Source organism: Harpia harpyja, chromosome 14, assembly GCF_026419915.1.
Source record: "Harpia harpyja isolate bHarHar1 chromosome 14, bHarHar1 primary haplotype, whole genome shotgun sequence".
Lineage (NCBI taxonomy): Eukaryota > Metazoa > Chordata > Aves > Accipitriformes > Accipitridae > Harpia > Harpia harpyja.
The window spans coordinates 8,843,570-8,866,316 of NC_068953.1; the positions used below are offsets into that span (position 1 = coordinate 8,843,570).

General features: G+C 43.9%; 1 protein-coding gene across 5 annotated transcripts in view; it reads right to left on the minus strand.

Annotated features, from left to right (window-relative positions):
- Nucleotides 1-22,747, minus strand: part of UBE2O (ubiquitin conjugating enzyme E2 O) — a 66,887-nt gene that overhangs the window by 26,043 nt on the left and 18,097 nt on the right. For 2 of the 5 annotated variants that reach the window (XR_008238340.1, XM_052808674.1), the window contains exons 2-3: nt 6,046-6,105; nt 616-726 (exon numbers count right to left, since the gene is read on the minus strand). Coding sequence is in view for 3 of the 5 variants with exons in the window: in XM_052808674.1 (XP_052664634.1) it covers nt 616-726; nt 6,046-6,105 (171 nt within the window). In the remaining 2 variants the exon portion in view is untranslated. Of the gene's footprint in view, nt 1-615; nt 727-5,815; nt 5,835-6,045; nt 6,106-14,198; nt 14,271-15,792; nt 15,878-16,988; nt 17,117-22,747 lie in introns of those variants that run through there. The other 3 variants (XM_052808677.1, XM_052808678.1, XM_052808679.1) reach the window with 3 other exon arrangements.

Genomic DNA, 22,747 nt, shown 5'->3' on the forward strand with positions numbered 1-22,747 from the left:
AGACTCATCTTCCATGCCAGAGAAGCTTATATCCCACTGCCTTTCCACAGGCTGTTTCTTGAGATGGGTTGTGACACTCCTGCTCTTCACTCCCAAATTATCTTTTCCTCTGAGAAAAAATAATGATGAAATCCTATCCCACCTGGTCTCTGGAAATCACCCACTCGCTCAAGAGGGAGAACCAGATACCTTTCAGACTGTTCCAGCTCAACAGAAAGATGCTCGACTCATCTCAGCATTTTTATAGCCTCTTTAAATAGTAACGATATTGCAGCTTGAAAGCTCTTTGCCACTGCCATGGGGATGCCCCAATTGGGTTGTCACACCAGCCCATCTCAATGCAGAAGTTATCACTCAATTTAATGTCAACCTAGCCCTTCAAGTCAATTTGGTCTCAGCAATGTGATCAGAAATACAGAACAGATGGGGAGATGAGGTGATGCTGCATCATCTTCTTCCAGGGAGGATGCTTGCAGAAAGTTTAAAATAAAACCAAACTGCAGATGCATCTTGCACAATATGGATGCTTCCCTTGCATGTATTACTTGAAATACAGAAGCATCCCTCCAAACCACCAAGCCCTGGCTCCCACATGTATTTTGGCTGCATTCTCACCCAGATATGTTGCAGGTCTTTGCTGTTGACAGGGTAGAGGATGCAGTTGGTTCCTACCAGCTTCACAGCACACTCTATGTTGACATCAATTACAGTTCCACACTGGCTGTCCTGAAAACACAAAAGAGAAAAAGGGTTTATCACCTAGGGAAGGTCCTACATACATGCTCTGTGTACAAATCGGAAGTGCAGAGACAAGTAAACTTTCAAGACTAAACCCCCTCGTACGCCTCAGGCCCTAGTTCTGAAGGGGCATTTCACATGACCCTAAGACAACTCAGAAGATGAGATCACTATTAAACACCCGTAGTGTTTACTTCCCAGTTAAAACTGGCAATGGCTGCTAAAGCAGCAGCCCAGAGACTCCTGCATGTGGTCAAATAAGCCAACACTATGTCAGGTGATTAGTATTTATTTGCTTTAAAGTCTGCCTGGCTCCTTGGTCTACTCAACTGAACAGATCTCTGCAACTCCATAGGACCATCCTGCAGTTACTGCCCTGAGTCAGCAAAGGTAGGGGTAGATCATGAACCCTAGAACAAAAGAGAAATTCTTTAAAGCTATCTGTGACTTCTCATGTAAAGCTTGATTTTGCAGGACATTATAAATGGTCTTCACTTGCTGCCATACAAAAAAAAAAAACCAAAACCCCACAACAAACTGGCACCTTTAGCCAGATTTCAAGGTTTCAAGCCAGATAATTTACAGTTGGTCCAATTATGAGACGGTTGTCATTATCTCCCTCACTTTTTAGCAAAGTTTTAATCTTTTTTGTCCCCAAGAAAATAATGCATGCTGTCAAGAGCCTTCTGGGGATAGTTTGGCAGGGAGCACACAATATGCACATATGTGTTGCTCACACATAAGGTGGAGGCCTGCAAGGAAGGGCTGCTAACCCAAACACTGTCAAATGCAGCAGCTGCCCTGGCCTCCTGACAGCTGGGACAATCGATACTCTTCTTTATTAAAGACCACAAGTCCATTATAAAAGCTGACTGAGGGCCAGCATGACAAATGCCCTGGTATCAGTAACTTCTGAAGCTGTCCTTAAACATCAAGGTCTCTTCTCCAACAGGACTTAAGCATAACACTCGAAGGGCTTATACCCTGTGAGAAGTGGATTTGTTTGCTCAGTCCACTTATAAACATGCTGTTCTTTTGACCACATTAAATATTTATTCAAGGCTTTCACTCAGAGCCCTGGGCAGCCCTTTTGGGAGTCCAGGAGTTTGCTGGTGCTCAACTCATCCAGTCTCACCTTGAGGACTGGTAGTCAGAGCAAAGACACCCTACAGACACACGCAGTCCAGGATAATTCCTGGACAGATTGCTCAGCCCATTTGGCTGGCTTGCTTTCCACCTGCCTCCTGCAAGTCCTCTTCCTCACATCGCACAAACCCTGTGCTCTGCAGCTCCATGGCTCCTGAGGAGGCAGCAATGCAGAGAGAGCATGTCCTGCCCCCCACACTGCCCATGCCTAGCTGTGCCAGCATGGCCAGGATGGCTGGGAGAGCCAGGCTGGCGGAGCCCAAAGCAGTAGGTGTTCATTCCCTCCAGCTGCTCCACATATCACTCCCTTTTCTTTCTAGAAAGGCTGGGAAGCAAAGGGAGCCTTTCCCAGCTATAACTCCATCATGACAGACAGCAAAGCCTGGCATAGCTTGAAGCCTGCACAGGCTGCCAAGAAAGAGCCCAGCAGAGCTGTACCATAACTCTCACCTGAAAAGGGTTTGCCAGAACTACATCAGATTCACAACAGCTGCTGCCAGCATGACTGGAGCCGTAGGATGAGCAAGGCCTGCTCAGAAGTGGCACCTGCTCAACAAACCCACAGCTTCTGCAGGCTAGAGCACAGCCACCTACCCTGCTTTTCCTCCAGATTAAGGTAAATTAAGTATGCCCAGTCTACCTTCTGCCCATGCTTTGCAGTTCAGGCCCTGTGTTTTAGATTGCTTAGTAGCCAGAACTAAAAAAACCTCAAGAGACAAATTCCTTGCCCTACACTGAGCATTTCAGAATTAATTTTTCCTTTGTCAGTAGCCAACAGCAGCTCTGAGACATGATACAATCCAACACCTGGGGTTTCTGTGGATCATCTTGTCTCTGGGCCTAAAATCCTTCTTTTATTGATGGTGAAAGAATAACAAGTAATAAATAAAACCAGGACTGGGATGACTGACACACAGCAACACCCTCTGCCCACTCTCTAAGTGACAGTTTCCCTATGGAGAAGGTGCCTGCACCACCCTACAAGCCTGCCTCCCATCTAACACAGTTGGGTGCTATTAGTCATGGGCAAAGAGCACCGGGTTTAGTTCAGCTCTTCTCCTTCCAGTTGCAAAATGCTTGAGCAAGCACCGAGCACTGTCTGTGGTTAAGGAAGCAGAGCTCAATGTTGTGAGCAGCCCCAGAAGCTACAGGGCTGTTGAGTCACAGCTCTCCTCCCTCACCTGCCACCGAACCTTTGTTTATTATGAGTTTATTTATTTCACTGTCACAGGAAACATTGGCCTGCAACAGGGGCAGCAGATTTGCAGGCTGAGGGGTTCTGCTGAATCACTCCATGAGATCATAGCAGTGCTCAGCAATGCAGTCCCAGAGCGAGAAGTTGCCAACTTGTCTCTTGTCTTCCAGGGAAGGTCTACAGCCAGAGCATGGCTCCCCACCAGCCTGCCTGAATACAACTGTCCTGTCCTGTTCACTAGATGCTCCCATTAAAGGAGGGGCCAAATGAAGTGAGCAGACATTTCACAGTTCGGTTACAAAAATCAGTTTTCATCAACCCTAACAGCAGAACTGGAAAAGGGAGGTGACTGATCTTTGTTAGAAGAGTTGATGGGTTCAAGCCCCACTCACACCAGAATTAAGTGCACTCCCTAGACTTTCTTCCTGCTTCTTCAGGTACCCTGACAGCATGCACCGTGCTGGATATATTGAATATTTAAGCATTGAATGGATGGAGAAGTGACTCCCTTCCTTCCCCATCAGAGAGAAGGCTTTAAGGCAGACCAGCAAACTCCCATCTGAGAGAACAGTAGCTCAGCAAGCATAGGCTGCAATCCCATATCTTCTATCTCCCATCCTTCTATTCTTTCCCTCAACACTCTCTTTTCTAATAAGGGGATCTTCATACTGCCCTCTTATTCCTTTTTTTAAAAGGGACAGCATAGCCCAGCACCCTTTGAAGCAACAAAATCCAGGTGTCTGACAGATTACAGACCTACTTCTAATCTTTTCCCCAAATTAGCATATCACCTGGAAAAGTGAACTCTGCCACTTTCACCACTTCTCATCCGGCTGGATTAGACTTACAGGCCCAACTGCATTCAGAGAAAGTTATCTCATTTTATGCGTTACCCCCTGAAGCAGTCTTTCCCCACACTCAGTGCTCAATGAGAAGCACATGAATTTTAGTCAGCTCTCTCCTCTTGAGGAACAGAGGATTTCGAGCCCTTCCCACTCAAGGTTAAAAACAAGCCCTAAGAGAGTGTGGTGAATACAGAATAAGTTCCACACTGTGCATATTTGCCAGGCCAACTGGTGCAGGGCAACCATCCCACTTCCTGAATCTGGCAGGCCGACACTTGCAGATTTTCTATTTTAAATGCTCTTGTAATTTTTGGAATATATCTAATTAACAAGTGAAGGTTTTCTTTGGGATAGAAGGGGTTTATTGTTTCATTTACCACTGACATTTAAAACATAGTTGAGGGTAAGGTAAAGTATAAGTCATCTTCCGATTTGCTATGCTTTTGAATAGAGAGAAGAAATTGAGTTATACCCTCACCATTCCATCCATTAAAAAAAATTATCAGCCACTAGTACAAATGGTCAAGCAAAAGCCAGTGTTTAAATATACAAACAGACAATAAACGAGAATGCAAAACAACTGCTGGGTCATATATCTACCGATATATGTGCAGCAAGCCAGAGAAGCCAATTTCTGCTCAGATAGAATCATAGAATGGTTTGGGTTGGAAGGGACCTTAAAGATCATCTAGTTCCAACCCCCCTGCCATGGGCACGGACACCTTATATAGATATGGAATGGAATTTCAGTATGGAAATTGCAAACAAAAGCAGCACATCCATGTTTGCCATGAGGAGAACAACTTGCTGTCCTGAAAGCTTAAAATGACTAGGAAGCATTGGAGGACAAACAGTTGAGACACAGGACTCAAAGCATCCCTCTGAGCAAGAAGGATACACTACAGAGTCCAGCTGTGCCAGGTACAATGGCATGAACAGCTGATATTTCAATTTGCTAGCTGTTCATTGTTTTGGATTGAGACACTTTCATAAAGCTGCAGTTTTAGTAAGATACTTGACTCCAAATTTCCATTTCAAACAGCAAGTAAGTTTCTTAAGGAAATATTTTGTTTCAGCATTTTTCAAATTACCCTTCAAGTTTTTCCTCCCTTTTTTCCCCTCTTTGGAACATTCTGTGAAAAAGGGGTGGATTTACTTTTTCTTTTTAATTGACAAAAAAGGCTTTATTTGAAAAAACAAAACACCCAGATCAGAGAATGGCCTTCCCCATCCCTGCACCAGGCTGCACACCATGTGGTACAACTGCAGCAGTTAGTGGCCAGCTGCCTGCTTCATCACAACCTTGGTAGCCACATTGCTGGAAGCAAGTCAAGAGAAGATACAGGCGTGCACATGGCAGGCCATATGGCTCGGGGTTATAGGTTAGGTGTGAGCAACAGCAAGAAATTGCCAACCTAGCTAAGCTCCTAAAGAGACCACATCACATCTGATAATACTGAACAACATTCTCGGTATTTCCTACACAAAAAACAAATCCACACACCTCTGATAAGCACAAATGCTGTACAACTAGAACAGAATGACTAGGACTTGAAATAGTAACCAGAAAGAGTAAAGGTCACAATTATAGGCCGCTGATTAAGAACCAGCTTACTTTCTGTCAACCTAGCTGTGTCAGATGCTTCAGCAGCATTGGGATTTGCTGTATTTCTGGAGAAATTGGACAAGATGGTGCTCACTGTAGATTGCGACTATTTCCTCCAAATTCTCTACCATAGCACACCAAAAGGCACGCAGCAGTAATGCGATCTGCCTCCACTCCAGCCTCCCCGTTAGGTCTGGGGAAGCAGGTCCACACTCCCCACATCTCAGAATTGATTGATTTAAAACTTAAAGGATGGCAGGATAGGCAAGCATCTTGTCTCATTACCTGACTTTATCAGGCTCGCTTGCTCAGGAGACCTTTGCAGATATGCAACAGTAGAGAGGCAGCCTTATCAGCATTTCATTTTCAAAGGATGCAGCTAGGTCTATCAAACACACTAAAAATAGAACATGCTCAAAGCATTACTGTTCAGTTCCATTCAGGCAATTTGGCAAGTCTTAGAAATCCATGCAGCAGCATCACAACCAAAAAGGGACAAAGAAAAAAGCACTTACGCTGGAGCTCATATGTCTGACCACATCTCGAGGGACCACAGAGCGATCTTCAAGCTTCAGCTAAGGGGAGAGAGAAAGATGCTGAATTTAGTGACCCCAGACAATACTTAGTCAGAAATAACATGACAAATACAAATACACAGTATCCCAATCCTCCGGACTGAGGTTTTCAGCAGAAGATGCTGAGGCACTTCCATACACAGAGTTAACCCCCTTGGCATGTTCACAAAATCCAGTTGACAGATCTGAAACACAGCAACCAGGTGATCCATCCATGACTGTGCGCTAAGTCAGCAGACACATCAAAAAGGGTGCAGACATTCTGACTCCATCACTAAGTCTCCCTCTCCTCTTCCTCTGTCTGCATCATGCATCATTTCCTACCCACATCTAGTCTATGTACTAGAGAAGACAGAAGACACAGGAAGAAGCACATCACACCAGTTCTGTGTCTCATCCTGTACGCTTTTCACCCAAGATACCCCCAAATATCTGTGGAAATCCTGTTTGGCCTGGAACATTTTAAGCAAGGTACTGTACAATGAGAAGTCTGAGCTGGCAGGGGAATCGGTGCCAAATTCACTGCAGCAAGCACTTGCCTTAGGAAAAAAAAGGAAAAGAAATGGCTGTCGCCACACTTAATAGCCCCCAGGTCCATGCAGGTAGCACAAAATGTTGATAAGAACATGGATAAAGTCGAAGCACTGCTCATACTCCAGCTCCTGCTAAAGCACTTGCTGGCAAAGAGCTAGTGCTGGCAACAAAAGATGCGGCTGGAGCATCATTACATATTCTACATTAGTTCATGCAGAGTTGTGGGCACCAGAAGTCATTACTGGTAAGGGGAGGTATCACTTGATGACTCTCCAGTGATTACCAGTCAGTTAACCAAGCGATGTCCTTCCAAAAATGGTCCTTCGTCAAGCTGTTCCAGTGATCTCAAGACTATTTGCAGGCTATTTCATTAAGTGTTATCAACAAGCTCAAAACTACAAAATGCAGTTGCCATTGAATACACTAATATTAAAATGCTACAGGATGGATAATGCCCTAAGCATCCTAACAAGGAGGCCACAAGACTGAACTCCAATTTCAGACTTGCTTGGTCTCACAGTAACTCAGCTAACATTTCCTTCTGCTGAACACGGAAAAGTCTCATCTGCATTTCAGTGGTCAAGAACATATTTGCATTGGTACATCATTCTGAGCCCTGCACTAATTACACACTATGCGTTTTGGGAAGCACCATGTGAACGCAGTATCAAGGACAGAGCCTCTTTTACACCTCACTTTCAGAATCCACCTCTCCACTACTGCTGCATTCGTTGCTTTTCCTTGTTGATCCCCAGCCCAAAATCCACTGTGCTTTGTCAGCATTTCATCCCAACCTACACCTTGGCTTACAGCCTGCTTTACTAAATTAGACAGAAATCTATAATCCAAGGACAGGATCCGGAATCAAACCAAAGTACCTGAGTATTTATTGCCGCCTTGATTGTGTGTTTCAGTAAGAGAGGAAGACAGACAGCCAGCTAGGCTTTTAGACCTAACTTCTGGAGTCAGAACTCCACTGGAATGGGAAACCTGAAGCCTCCCACAGCCCATTTCCAGATTGTGGAAGTGTTTTCATTGCCTCCCACATCTCACCGGGGTATACAGATAGACATCAATTTTTATACAGCTTTCTAAAATTATTTGTTAAAATAAGTACTGTATAGATAGCCTCTTAACATCTAGAACCAGGCAGCAACATTCACATTCCAGTAAGTACTCACACGTGAGCAGCAGTTTGAGTATTTTAACTGGAGTTCTCTTGCTGCAGAGCTCCAAGTGTATAATGATACTTTCATTTCAACATGCATTAGGACAATTTAATCTCTGACACGTGGTGTTTAAACTGATGCATTACATTTCAACATATCGTTGAGCCACACCGCTCTGTTCTGTATTAAACAGTATCTGAAGAACCCAGACTGACAAGATGATCCAATGCTACCTGGCAGCAGCGATGTTTGTGTTAGTCAACTCTGGTAAATCATAAGAGTTGTAAATGAGTAGATTTTGCATGTTGTGATCCTTCCTGAAGGATATAATCACACAAATTCTTCCCAAAGCAAGGCATAAAACTTTCTCTGCAGGGGGACTACATTTAACCTATTTTCAGATCTCTTGATTTTTAAAGGCAGCACAACTATTTTCAGCTTCATGTGCCAGACCCACCTGCCTCAGTTGCTAGGATAAGCAAGCCAAGTAGTAGGCAGAAAGCCAGCATCAACAATAAATACTTAGCAGGTCTGTCATCACACAAAAGACTGTCAAAACCCAGAAGAAACCCAACCAGAAGCAGCCAGAATGGCTGTTGATGAACACATGACAGTTCAGTCATTCCTCCTCTCATCTGTTATACCCAGAGCAATGTGTTCATCAGCCAAAGGTCAGCCCCCTCACTCAGCAGTGAGGGAACTCAATATTGGAGAAGCACTTTTAAAATAGGTACTTACAGCTCAGTTGCTATATTTACCACTACAAAAGTCAGTATTAACATGACTAGTTTTATGTTCTAGCCATGCACCTTAATAATAGGCCCAAGAACAAGAAATATCAGTTCCCCAGAGATGCTCTCAGCTAGTCCTGCACTCCTGTATGCCATGCTGGGCTCAACACCCTCCAAGCACCTCAAATGCAAGGCATATTTTGTGTTGCCTTCTTAAAAAATAAATTCACATTAATGTATGTTAAATAAGGCAAACCAAAGACACTCATCACTGCACACACATTTTATCCAGACAAAAAGGGATGACCAACACCCACCTACCAGGAGTCAGTTACATTGGTTAGTGCACCGACTGCAAAAAGAAGTGGCAGAATACTCTGGCACCCATTTATTTCCTCCACTATTCAGATGGTCTCTTGGTGTCAGCAATGAATCAATGCCTGAGCTCCACAGCAGATCTACCAGTTAAAAGGCACCAGCTGCAATGTGGAGAACATCTGATACTTCACCAGGTCTGATGATGCTCTCATACCAACACAGCAGGAGGGGTACAGAAATTTTGATTTCACATACAGAACAAGCACCAACAGGAGCATGTTCCCCTCCTCAGCTGACTCACCTCACCTCAAATGGAATAAGGTAGCCATCAGAGCTCTCACCTGAAACTGGGCAGACTAGGAGAGGACAGACATTTCTGCCTAGCTGCTGAGCATTAACTCATTAAGCCTTGGTAGCTTATTGCTTCAATCCATTTGCCTAATTTCTTAGCACAAGCTTGTCATTTCAAGCAAAATCTTTGTGGTTTTTGTTTTAAATTAACTGCTGAGGTTGGGAGATATGTCTGTGACAGGAAACTGGATCCTTGCTTTAGCAAACAATTCAGCAGCTAGGTGTAAGCATCCTTGGGCAGGGGTGTGCTAAACTTACACTAACTCTCTGGGTTTAACCTTTCAACTCCATAAAGCAAAAGGGAGACACGGGACCAATTTTCCTCTTCAACAACTACCTTCTGACAAGAGATCAAAACCTGAGCAATTTATTTTGATGATTTCAACTAGCCACCAGTGCCAAGTATTGTGGCAGGTAAATAAGTAGCAATCGCTTCTGAAGTTTAGTGACAAATAACAGGAGCTGCTGAGACCGATATAGGGACAACTAACCCTGGTTAGTGCGTATCCAAACAAAACAAGTACTGGAAGTACTCGGTAATGACATAAATCCCTGGTCACTCTCTGCAAATTTAAAAGCAGAGCTTAAATTCACTAATTAGCTGCTCAGGTTTGCTTGTAACATCACTGGTACGCAACAGTGGACAGAAACACCTCTCCACAGGCTCCAGCTACCAGTCATGCCCCCTGCCCGACATGTTTTATGCTGCAAAGGGGAAAAGACAACACATACATGCTTACTGCCAGCACATCTCTTCCTTTCCTATTCCCATACGGTCTCTTTTCTGCATGGGGCAGGAGTCTTGATATTTTACTTTAGGAGAAATAAAAGAAGGTAATTCTGCCTGCAAATAGCAGCATTTGGTTTTGCTAGTGCCACACTTGAAGGCGGCAATGTTGTCACAGGAGATAATTATGAACAAACTGTCTCCTGCTCTGAACCCACTAACAGAAGCTGGGGGACAAGCTTAAACACAGAAGGGAACCATAGTTTTAAAGGCTGAACGCATCTACATGCAGTCATTGGTTGTTCAATCTCAGATACGCCAGCACACACCTTTTGCACAGGCTGCCTTACCAGCTTTCAGAGGAGCTGACTACTCAGTGGACCTTGCAGGTTCAGCCAGCACTTGGAACACCAGGAAGGACAGGAGACCTTGTCACTATGACTCATCATCGCCCAAGGCTGAACTTCAGATCACAGTTCCTTGATCTTCAACACCCAGTGACACATGGACTTAGGAGCACACCTTTCGCCTGGATCAGACATGGTTTTACAACTGCCTTTCTGCTCAGCTACCCAGCAATACAGAGTGCACCCTGGCTATAGAAGATGACACCTGATCCAGTATAAAGCTTGCCGATACCAACTATAACAGTTTAAGTTCACGCTTGGTCAGTGCTGTCTCATATAACTGCAATGTCTGACCAATAAAAGAATAAAATTTGCTCAAGGGTGCTAGTGTGATCCCACAGCCTCTACCTCCAATGCAATCACTGAGGCAAGGAGAACATCGGTTTCTATTGGAGATGCATTCCAGATTTTATCCTCCAAAACAAGAGCTCTGGGAATAAGCACATAAGGATGGAGGAGAAAAAGCAGCACACACCTACCTTCCCTTGGTAACTGCTTACAAAAACAGGAATACAAGGCACCACAAAAAAAATGGAGGAAAGCGCAATGCTAGAGATGAAACTCTATACATTTAACTGAACTGCTATATGATGGTCGAGAAGTTTATCCAACTAAGAGTCAGAAGTGAACTATCTATTACAGAAGTTGCTTCTGCCATTTGAGTTAAGCAAGGACTTGGCTAGCAGTGGTCACCACCAGGAGGGCAGGGAAGCCAGCCTTTGACCTCCAGAGACCTGCTACCGCTATTCATTCTGGGCTATTTCTCCATCTCACATGTCCCAGCACTTTCCTCATACATCTTGTGTAACTGATCTCATTTAAACCACTGCTCCCAGGCTCTCCTCCTCCATTTGCAAACAAAGAAAAGAAAAAAATTACCTGCAATTTTATATAGGCTGTCTCATAATAGGGATGGTGAGTTTTCTCAGTGGGACTAAGAAAGAAAGCATGAGGGGAAAAATAATAAATAATGCCTTTTGGATGTATTACCATTCTACAGTCTCCTTTTTAGACAAGCCAAGGTATTACACACAGAAAACATCACACTTGTCTTTCCTCTTCTGTGCCAGTGGGCAAATATCATGATGGAGGAGAGATGAACTAGATATCTGACTTCTGTCCAAGTCTAACAGTTAGGATTTTAGTCTCACACATATTAAGGTTTTTTTGAACTGCACTGGAGAGTGGTCCCAGCAAGTCAGCTGCCTGAATCTGTTCTGGAGTTAAAAATTAATCCCCTCCCTGGGACATCCCTCCAGGTCACCGACTCTGACTGCCAGTGTCCTACAATACCCATGTTAGTATTTTTGTTTTGAAGGGACAGCACCTATGTGTCAGCTTGGAAGTTGTCATGGAAACTTGTAGCATCAATGCTCAGAGGAAAAAGAAAAACTACAGGTTAAGAGCAAACCATAGGGAAAGGAGTCTACTGCAGCAACAGGTAACAAGGCACTGCAGAGCTCTCCAAACCCCAGTACACACTCGGAGGATGCTCCATAACCACTTAAAGCTAAATCCAAGTGCCTGATACTGTGAAAAGATACAACCTTGCTTCATTCAGCTGAGGCTCCTCACAGGTCTTTTGAATGACCTGGCCTCAGCACCTGAAGTCTGTGTGAAGCAGGACATGGTATACCATATTTCCATGCCTGGTTTCTAAACCTGAAAGCAATTAGGTCCTTTTCTCCAATGGTGAGGCTGTGATTTGGAAACCTACACCAGCTAGCATCGGTTTGTGACTGGGACCACTGCAGGGCTCTTACTGGAGATTAAGGGGAAACTTCCTTACCACATGAAGCAGCTCCTGGCCACCACCAGCTCCAGTCCGGGGCACTAAGAGAAAACAAAACACTGCCAACTGATGCTATGGCTGGCTGTAACCTGGAGCAGCTCAAGAGCTGCCTTGGTGCAGAAGTGGCTGTGGGACAGGTTCATGGAGGTGGGACAGGAGGGAGCACAGCTGGCAGCAGGCTTGGCAGCAGCCAGCCCAAGACAGCATCCCCCAATTTTTTTTTTTTTTTAACTCAAAGGTCTGATTACACACCCAAATTCACTTCAGCTAAAACAGTAGCATAGCAATCATCTCAACACAAGCTGTTTTTATTTAAATCCAAATGAGGTGTCTAAAATAGCAAGTCAGCTGTCCAAATATAGCATGGATACACAGAGTTAGATGACAAAGGTTCAGAAATTCAAAGACCCAGAAGATCTGAAGCAAAGATATTTTTAATATTTCAGTATCAACACACTACCAGGGGCATCACATACTACTCTCGGGAAAATATGTTCCACATACAAAGTTCACTTCCCTTGAAACTCTTCTGTTACATCGATCATATTGCATTGCACACAAGCCGTCTAAAAAGGAGGAGGAGAGACGATGAAGCAGCAAGAGCAGAGAATCCCATGGAAGCTCAGATTTAGTTCACACTGTGACATTTGAAGCAGCACACGTTGCTCCACTTCTAAAACTGGAGGTTTCCAACCACACTGGATTTTATGGGGAAGGAAGATGGCAGAATAGGGCAGAAGAAAAACTACTAGAAACTTAAGACTCCTGAGAACTGAAATTCGACTACCCAGAAGAGTTGAACAATGAGCTAGACAATACAGAGGGTTTTAAAAACAACCCTTGAGGGATGCAGCTGCAAAACTAGGAGAATAAATCTTCTGCACTGATTGGCACAGAACTTCTGCCTGTGACAGCTCCTGGCTAGTCCTACACGGCAAGCACATGTAGTTTGTGGCTCTTCCAGACAAAAAGTTCAAAATCTGTTTGAGACAGAAGGTTATGGAGACTCCTGCATTAAAGAACTATGTCCTTCTAGGACAAGGTCTATGCTTCTGCCTGATCAAGTGGTAGATGTCAGAGCAGTATATGGCTCCCAACACCCTACTATAGAACAGAGTCAGTCACCGCTCTGCCATATAACTAGTGCTTTTCGATGCTTTTAGGTTTTTTTAGCCATTTTGCTTTTTAAAATCATTCTGCATTTTCTTAATATCATGATATCATTTGTCATCTCAAAGCATTCAAAGAACTACAAAGGAGAAAATATCTGGAGTTACTTAGGAATTGCACCAGGAGATTAAAAAAATTGTTCAACATGGCGTGTATTAAACTAACACTCAAAAACCTTCAGTGAATCAGGAACACATAGTTCCCCATTTGGATTGGTCAAAGTGAGGGAAGGACAGTGAGCAGGATCTTTTGTTTCCTATATTCAGTGCAAAAGAGTCCAAAAGCTTGTTCATGAGGCTGTTCTGGGAGTGCAAACCATCATTTTGCAAAAGGTCAGGTTGACGATTAACTTCAGCTGCGGGAAGAACAGAACAGGGGAAGGCAAGGAGGTGCTAAAATGTCCCCCAAAACTGAAATAAATGCTTTAAAGGACTTCACAGAAGCCAAGATGAAATCAAGACAGCTTTGCATTGCATGCAGCACTACCTGCAGGCAGTGAACTGATAACGTATTACAATTCTTTTGTTCATGCAACTAGCATATCTGACTATGCCAACCATCCAATATTCAGCACATTCACGACTAGCAGCACAAACTAAGATTCACCACTAAGCCTACCCCCAAGTAGAGCCTGTTACCAGCAAACTACTGTGGATTTAATTGTACAGTGTGGACATAACACTTCTTCAGAAAACAAGCAAAAGGCTTGACCTACAGTAGGACTTCTTAATTTAGTTCACGAAGATCCCATTGCTGGTAGGGATGAACATAGCAGTTTCCAGCCCCAGGCCATTACACACTGCTCTCAAAACTTGCCTGTCACCAGCTGAACATCTGCAACAACTTTAAAGGCCCCTGTACTAAAGCGACATGAATTTTTATCAAATTACACACCAATTGTTTACTGGACTGCCAGAGACAGGCAGCACCTGCAGTCTTCTGAAGAGTCATTTAGGAAACACCCGGCAGGTGACTGCATGGAAGGCAGCAGAGGAGGGAAGCCTTTGCAACACGCACAGGAGATCAGGCAATCTGAAAAATGAGAATCAAATCATTGGCTCCACATCACTGTTTTCTTTCAACACTGCTAGCAGTGCAGGAAGGCTTGTTACACAGGCAGCTTCAAAATCCAGCTGTGTCATTAGTTCTTACAGTCTCCCAACAGAGCAAGCCTCCCCAGGGACCTGCAGCTCTCATAAGAGAAACTGACAGCTCTTTAATTTGTCTTTACGACATATTATGGACACACAGAAACCTGAAGTTGTGCCACTCAGTTGAGTTCCTTCCAACTTCAAGCTGAAGTTTCCCGAGCCTCCCCTATCTACACATCTACCTGCAGCAGACTTGTAGCTACTTTTGTCCCTGCCTGCATTTCTGATCACCATACCTGTTGGTTTTTTTTTTACCCTCACCATTATTTTTGGGTAGTAAAGTTCTTTGGTGGCAGAATATCCTTCCATCCTCTGTAAGTACAAAACTCCTTCCGCAGCACGGTTCTGGTCCTTCATTCACAGCCATATGCTGCAGCATCTTCTTAACCCCCAACAAATATCACCTTTGAGCCTTCTGGCAGAAAAGACACTGAAAGGCTCTACTTTCCTTTTCCAAGAAGTGGAATTTGGCTAAAAAGTCTGAACAAATCCTTGGATGCAACAAAAGTTCAGTTTAATTATAATGTGGGTAAATGCTGTGCTTTGGAGCAGAGGAATCTGGCTTTAACATAAATCTTCTGCTTAGCAAAAGTAAATCTTTTACTTGGGTTTTCCTTGTCCAGGACTGTCAAGCATTATTTATTATACTGGCAACAAATCACTTCTGTAGCTCTGCAAATTTACATGCCATTTTTGAAAACACTGCAAGAAAGATTCCCTGGCCTGGTGAACACATCAATCTAAAAATGAAGACAAAGTACAAGGCAGTAATTCAAGTGAAGGAAGACAAGACAACAGGAAGGTTACTGAGTTATTATTTAAAGGAAAAGAAGTAGGTTTGGGAGCATTTCCCAGCAAAGGCAGCAACACAGTTGGGAGAAAGGAGGATCCTGGAAGTAGAACAAAGAGAACTGCACAAATCCACCTTTGCTCTCCACTTTGCTTGGAAGGTGAATCCCACCTATAACCAGAAACAGCAACTCTCAGCTTTTCAGCACCCTTAGTCTCACATTTCTATCTCATGTGTGTAAAAGTTGAGCACCACCACTCATCACAAGAGGGATGCAGCAACAAGGAACACACTCGCATGTGAGCCTGGGTTAGATGCCTGAAGAAGGGATAAACCAGAAAAGACAACCTGGTACCTAAAGTGCCAGCTCTGGCTTGAAGGAAGAGGACCTCAACAGCCTGCTGAGCTATCTAGACTCAACAGGCAAGAATGATCTTCAATCCAATTGGGAAAAGAGTTACAGAAAAGTTTGACTTTGTCCAACCTTGTCATCAAGAGCTGCTGAATTATTTGTTCAAACAGGCTTATATCCCATATACTCACTCACATCAACCAGTAACGAGGTCTTTCCATCTGGGAATGCAAAGCAAACCCTGTGTGTGCCAAAAGGTTTACAAAACCTTTGAGGAGACCTGAAAAATAGTTCAGAAGAATGAACATGACAACAATGCTCAGCATAAAGATATGGAAGGCTAAAGTTTAAAAATGCATGTCTCCTACTACAAAATATGGAAAGATCTTGTAAGAGAAAATTTACTGACTAGTAAGTCTAGCAGTAAGCCACTTAGATTCCTATGGGGAATCTTTCAAAGATGTCCCTAATGACAGGATTTAATCTCAACATAGGATTTTTCTCCTCAGCAGCAGCTTATAGTAAAAGATACGATCCCCCTTCTCAGTGTTTATACTTCTTGCTTCATGTACCCAGTCTTCTGGGTATAGCAGTTCTGGGAAAATCAGTTGCTTAATAGAAAAGACAAGACAGGCCTAAAGGATCTCCTCCAGGTGCAATGTCTCAACAGCACAGATTATTACAGGACACCCCTCCTCCCATTTTCTTATAGTAAGATGGCTGATTAAAAGCAATACCGTCCTACTACCTCTACCTAAGAATTTGAGAAAAGCTTCATAAAGAGCAATGCTCTAGCACCAGATGGCACTGTTACCTGAAAAAACCCACATGAGACTGCAGTTAAAGACACAGGAGAAGCTGGTTGGAAGCAGTAAGCAGAAAAGTAGACAACATTTTGCCGATACGTCAGCCAACGCTGCTCGCAGACAGGCTGTCTCAACACTCCCTCAGTAAAGCCTCATCTGAAACACAGGTCAGGGCTAGTGATCTCCACCGAGAAGAAAACAGCCATGAGGAGCACAGCACCTCTACAGACACCCAAGCCCAGCTTGTCAAGAGATGCCTAGTTCAAACAGGGCCTAAGTGGATGGCTGTGGAAACCTTGGTGAATACCTAACCATTCAGGGTGAAAGCAATGCTTGTGCTGATCTTTTTGGCAGTGTCTAACAAGGTCTAAGTGAGATGCATTTGACTGCTAAGAAGAGACTCCCCTAAGGAGAAGCTCACCTGGATGTTAACACCAACCAGTGTGACAGGGAGAGAGAAGGAGCCCATTTCAGCCACCAGTCTTGATTGCTGGGATTCCCAACAGCCTGCTGTTTTAGCTTGCCAATTAAGCTGTGTTCCTCCTTGTGTGCAAGAAGAGTCTGTCCAGTAGCTCTTTCATTTACCTGAAGCAAAAGGATTCCTCAAATTGTTGCCTTCGGAGGAAGGTGGCAGTTATTATGCAACAGGTTTTCCACCTTCTTGCTGGACCGTGCTGGGGTTGCCATCTGGACAGCATCAGCAGCGTAGAAATTAGTCACTCACCACTCTGAGCATCATTTACAGCACATTGCCAGGCCTGGAGGAAAGAGTGGGGCTGCTCAAAACTCCATCTGCCTTTCCAGAGGATGAAAAGGATGCTGCAAGGAAATCTGTGTGACTATTGCTGACCAATTCACTCCTGAGCCACAATAAGTACACTGCACCTTTCTACATCTTTGGGAGTAGGAATAAAAAGTGTATCCATGAAAAATATTCCTTTGTTCCATTCCTGGAGCAAACCAGGGAGGACTCTTCTGCTGAACCAAAACTGGGCTCTGCTAGGTTGGTGGTAACTCTGTGCTAGAGAACGAAGCAGATTCCCTCTCCCCTTGCAATCAGTGTGCAAGAGGAACTCCTTATTAGCCCACAGCAAAAATCCACCTTGCAAAAACTGCCAGGGAACAACAAGAGGGAGACATATTAACAGAAAATCACCGTGTCTGCTTTCCAGCTGGTTAGCTCATATGCTGCTGCTGTGAATACAAACCAGCCATTTAAATTAGCTTCTAATTGTTCGCAATTATTCAGAGACAGCATAACCTGCAAGCAGCTTTAAGACAGTAGGCAAGTAGGAGAGAAAGAATGGTTTAAGATGCCTTAACAGGATTCATATATTTGTGCTTTGTGAGTATTACAGCCTGCAATCTCCAGCAATGCTACCTCTCTAACAGACACCCCACCCAAGATGTGTGCTTTGCATTGCAGAGGAAGGTAACCCATGGGTGTTTCTACACTTCAGGTTTCTATTCTTTCTTGCTCCAGTTTTTGGACTGGTTCAAAAATTAAACTAACAATATTTTGGTCTACCCCAGTCGTTCACAGTCTCTGCACACACAGGCAGTTTGAGCAACACTATTTATAAAGCTGCTTAAAATTCTGGACACAGCCAGAGCTCTTTGATAGGATGTCAGCCATGCGACACCCGAACGTAGGAGGTTGACACAGGATGGTTAGTGTAATACAGCCCACTCTTCTTTCCCTTTCTTTCACCCAGAGCCTCCACAACCACCCTCACAGGAGTCCCTTCCCCCAAACACACACAGTAATCTTTCACAATTGCTGCAATTTTCTCTCCTAGGAGAGAGGGAAGATATTAGCCTATTATCCTTAAATTCCTAGCATGCCAGTTTTGGTTCACACATAAGACCCAATGCAAGTCCACTCTGCAGGTAAAATCACTTTAGGGGACTGAATCCAGACATACCTTAACAATGAAATTCCCTCACATTCAGCCATGTTTGGACCTGGATGTACAGCACTGCCACAGAGCCAAAATATTCATTTAGGTCTAGGAACTGTAGCAAATTTAATAAACTTAAGCAGGATTATTTTATCAAGTACAGAATCTCCTAGAGGAGACAAAATAACACTGAAAGGCAACGTATAAATAGCTGTAGCTGTAAGCCCAGCAAATGCTGTGTCATGCTATGCTGCCAAGTCAGTCCTGGGCAGCGGGTGCATGGGGCTGACCGGTCTCTCTTGTAGCTTCTCTGAGTTTCATGTGTGCTCTGAAATGAGAGCATCCCCCTGGAGAAATATTCTTGGTTGATCTCACATGCAGAACGCACTCCCCAAGCACACTGCAGTGCTTTACTGCTCTGCTACATGAAGAATGCTGCACAGACAGACAGGCTGTCTGAAGCCCAAGAAGAGGCAGAGCAGTGAATTCAGTGAAGCTGATCAGCACCTGGGTAAATTTGCTAGCTTATCTAGGAAATACAGAATGCTCAGGCTGGAGATGGGGGCATTTTCCATGGCTAGTGATTAAGAGTGCTGAGGGGAGCTATGAAATTTAGCTCATGAGGAAACCAGCATCACTGCTGTCTCATCAGGACACAGCCAGGGCAGAGGTCTAGGGTCATCTCTCCAGTCCCTCCTCATGTAGAGTGAAGGCAAGCACTGTTTTAAGAGGTACAATGGCTAACGGTAGCTGCAAGCCATAGGAAGTGTTCTGCAAAGGCTTTATATGTTAAATAACATGCCTTCCGAACCAGCTGTATTCACAGTAAAGTCAGACAGTGGTTTAAAAAAAAAAAAAATCAGAGCCTTTACAACCAGTTCAAGCAACCTCTGGAATGCGACAGAGAATCCACCCAAAATTCAGTGACAGTACCCCGTGCATGCATTTATTTCTGATAAACAGCAAAGCCACTCCCCCAGCTCACACTGCAGAAGAGAGTGTGTGAATGCTACTGGGACAATGCAGCACAATTGCATCATTGCCCAAAAAACCTCAGCTGCATTTTCTATTCAATGAGAGTTTCAATTATCCCCCCCATACATAAAAGCTGTATTGGCCATTACAAAAAGAAGGAACAGCCCCTACTGAATCCATATACCAGGCTACAGAAGACCAGTTATTTAACAACTGAATTTCTGCAACCCCTGCACTGTTACATGCCTTTTATTCAAGGGGTGAGTTCACCACACTTGTGGAATGGCTGGGGAAGACTAAAACATCTCCTAGCCAGAGCAGGTTTAATTCACTGCCTCCTGTTTGTGCATCCTATAATACAAAAGCAACCAACCTTCAATTCCCATCAATAACTCTGAGACAATCTCACCAGGACTGGTGACAGCAATGATGCAATAGGGACAGAAGTGTAAAAGCCCTTCAGAGTCTGAGTTAATACTCCTTGAGCAAAGCATTGTTTCACCCCCCCCTTGCACAGGTAAGTCTAGCGGACTGACTTTTTCTTCCTTACCATCTCAGCCAGAGCACAAAGCTTTCAACATCGTATTTAAAACCCATCAGTGCAATCATACAACACTACTATATGATTTTGCCTTCAGGTGTTTTCTAGGCTGACTTCTAAACCATTTATCATAAGCTCTCCCAATTTGTGCCAGCAACCTAAGACAATACAGCATTTGCCCAGCAGAACATGCAACATATGCATGGAAACACCACTTGCCTCTCTGCATTACTCTGCAGGTATCCATCCAGTTATTCAGCAGCACATTTGATGTGACAGTAATTCAAGATTATAGCTCAGGGAATCCCTTCTCCCCCTGCCCCTTCCTTGACAAATGAGCAACCAAAAAGCACATATATAGATAGCTCACAGAAGTCACAGAGCCAGTGGTGTAAGTAAACACTTATAGCAATGGCATAGAAACCAGAGGAGCAATAAAGCCAGATGTTCCCTGGTTTTGTATGAAGTACACACAGTTCCCATTCTAAACCTGCTGAAGTTAGATTATTAAGTACCAACCTGTACACAAGTTTTAAGGGCAAAATCCTTTATACCTGCATTAATCCTTGCCCGCCTTGTTTTTCTCTGGACATAGCATACAGACAACAGTAAACTTGCAGGAGTACATCTTTATGCTCCTCAACTCCACACATGCTCTACAGCACAACACAGCCCAAGAGCTGTACAGCAATCACAAGTTACTGGGAAAAAATATTCCCCAAGATGCTCAAATCCAGTTTTCAAGAATGGCTTAGGCATTTAGGAGACCCAGCATCAGAAGAGTCCCCAGGGGAGTAACACACTTCTAGGCCAACCAGGAAACTGAAATCTTCCATTTTTAACGAGAGGAGTGTCTCGGAGAAACCTGGAACTACCCTTTCACTAAAAACATTTCTAAAAGGTCACCTCTTACAGGCAAGCAAGGGGAGATTGACTGTTAACAGAACTCACCTCGGAGCTGACTATCTTCCCATAAATGCCAAAGACTGAAGTCTCAGAATTTTCATAACTGGGGTTTAAAACTGTTTTAAGGGGTGCTTTGCTGCATGCCTCACCTCTGCATATAGATCAGCAGGCTGCTCCTAGCAGGTCTTTTAAAAAGCCCTCTCTGAATTTGTACACCTTCAGCAGGAACACAGGAACGTGTCTCTATTCTCTTCCTGACCTAATATGACAAAACATCAGATAGTAACATCACCTGCAAGATATTTCAATGTAGATCTGGTTAGAAAAGATGCTAAAATGGCATTGGGGGATGTCCCATTTGACTCGGCAGCTCCGTCAAATATTCCACACTTACAAAGTGCATTTGTCCCCCTCCTATCCTTCCTACCCCTCCCTCAGACCTGCTAGCTCAGCCTAAGGTCTGAGATGAGCTGAGGTCTTTCATCTTAAGCATCTTCAATGCCTCCGCAGACTCTCTCAGATGTAACCTGACTGCATGTAAGTAGCTCTGCTGAGGATGCCCTTAGAGGAGTAAGGGCTCGCTCTAGACAGCATGAGCAAAAAGCAGTAAAAGCCCGTTTGCCTGAAGTCAGCAGTTCTGCTTCCAGACAGACACACAGCTAGTTAGTGAGACTTCCTTTTTTTTTTCTCCTTTAAAAAAACATTTGCCTTTCAGAGCACAAAGGCACTAGATTTTTAGCACAGATGTGATACTGAGTCTTGCATTATACCTGTGCTAACAGCCTCTTGGGAATATCTTAACCAAGAAGAAAAAATACTAAGGACAAATGATGCAGCTAATCAATTACAAAGCCACTGATCCCTGTCCCTACAGTGGCATGACTCCAAATGTATGCTTTGTACATCTGGATGCCTTTGCATCTACACACCAAAGAATAAAAACAGTCTGGTGAGCAACTAATCAATAGCCCTGTCTGCAAAATACATTTTCCCTTCTTAAACCAAGTCAGTTATCCTTGACAGGGAGCCCCATATTTCCTGGAACTGTAATTCACTTGATGCCTACTTCCTAAAATGACCTTTTTTTGAGGATATATTGCTATGCACATAACCAGTAGGAAAGTGCACATTTTGCTTTAACATCAGACTCTGTTATGCGCCATATACATAACATGTTCCTTGCTTTAATGACTTCAGTTATAATAGAGGGATTTCAGCCCATGCAACCCCAGTGAAACATTGAGCCATAAACACAGTTAGAGTAGGTTTGCAAACACTATAAAAATACCCTTGCAAGATGATTTAGAGGGTTTTGCTTCCCTGACAGCTGGAGCAGTCCTCTGCCTCCTTCTCCCTGCTTCCAGCAAAATGGAGGTTAACTGAACTCTGCCTTTAATGAGCACTGCCAAAATGCCATGGTGAGGACTGTCCTGCAAACCCTTGAAAGGGGGACAAAGCTGCAGGCCTGTGACTGTGGAAAGTAATGACTGGACAGCAGATTTCAGAGTCACTGAAAAGCCACATGACATGAACTGAACAGCATTAGCACAACTGTAAGCAGAACTGCTCCGAGGTGCTCAGCCCCAGCTGTGGTCTGGTAAGAGTCCATGGGTTGATAAGCCTTAGGCTGCATTATATGGCCTGTTGTTCCTGCTTAAACATACAAACTAGGTTCTTCCTTAAAACTGCCCCTGCTCATTAACTGCTACTGTATACTCCTCAGATTTGGCAGGCTCCTGAATAGGATGAGTAACCTGCAGCAGCCACTCAAACCAAGTCAGACCAGCCACTACCAGGATGCTCCTAAGCTTACAACAGCAATTTTTACTTGAAAAAGATTACCCAGCTTTGCAGGCTATGCATATGCAAAGATACTGTGTCATCAGCCACTGAAATGCAGCTAGTGCTGGGGTTGAACATGGTAGCTATGAAAAATCAAGTGCACTGTTAAATAGTGGACAATAATAAGCCAAGAATATGGCACTTCTCCATTTGAAGGTGTACACTCTGCATATACTCAA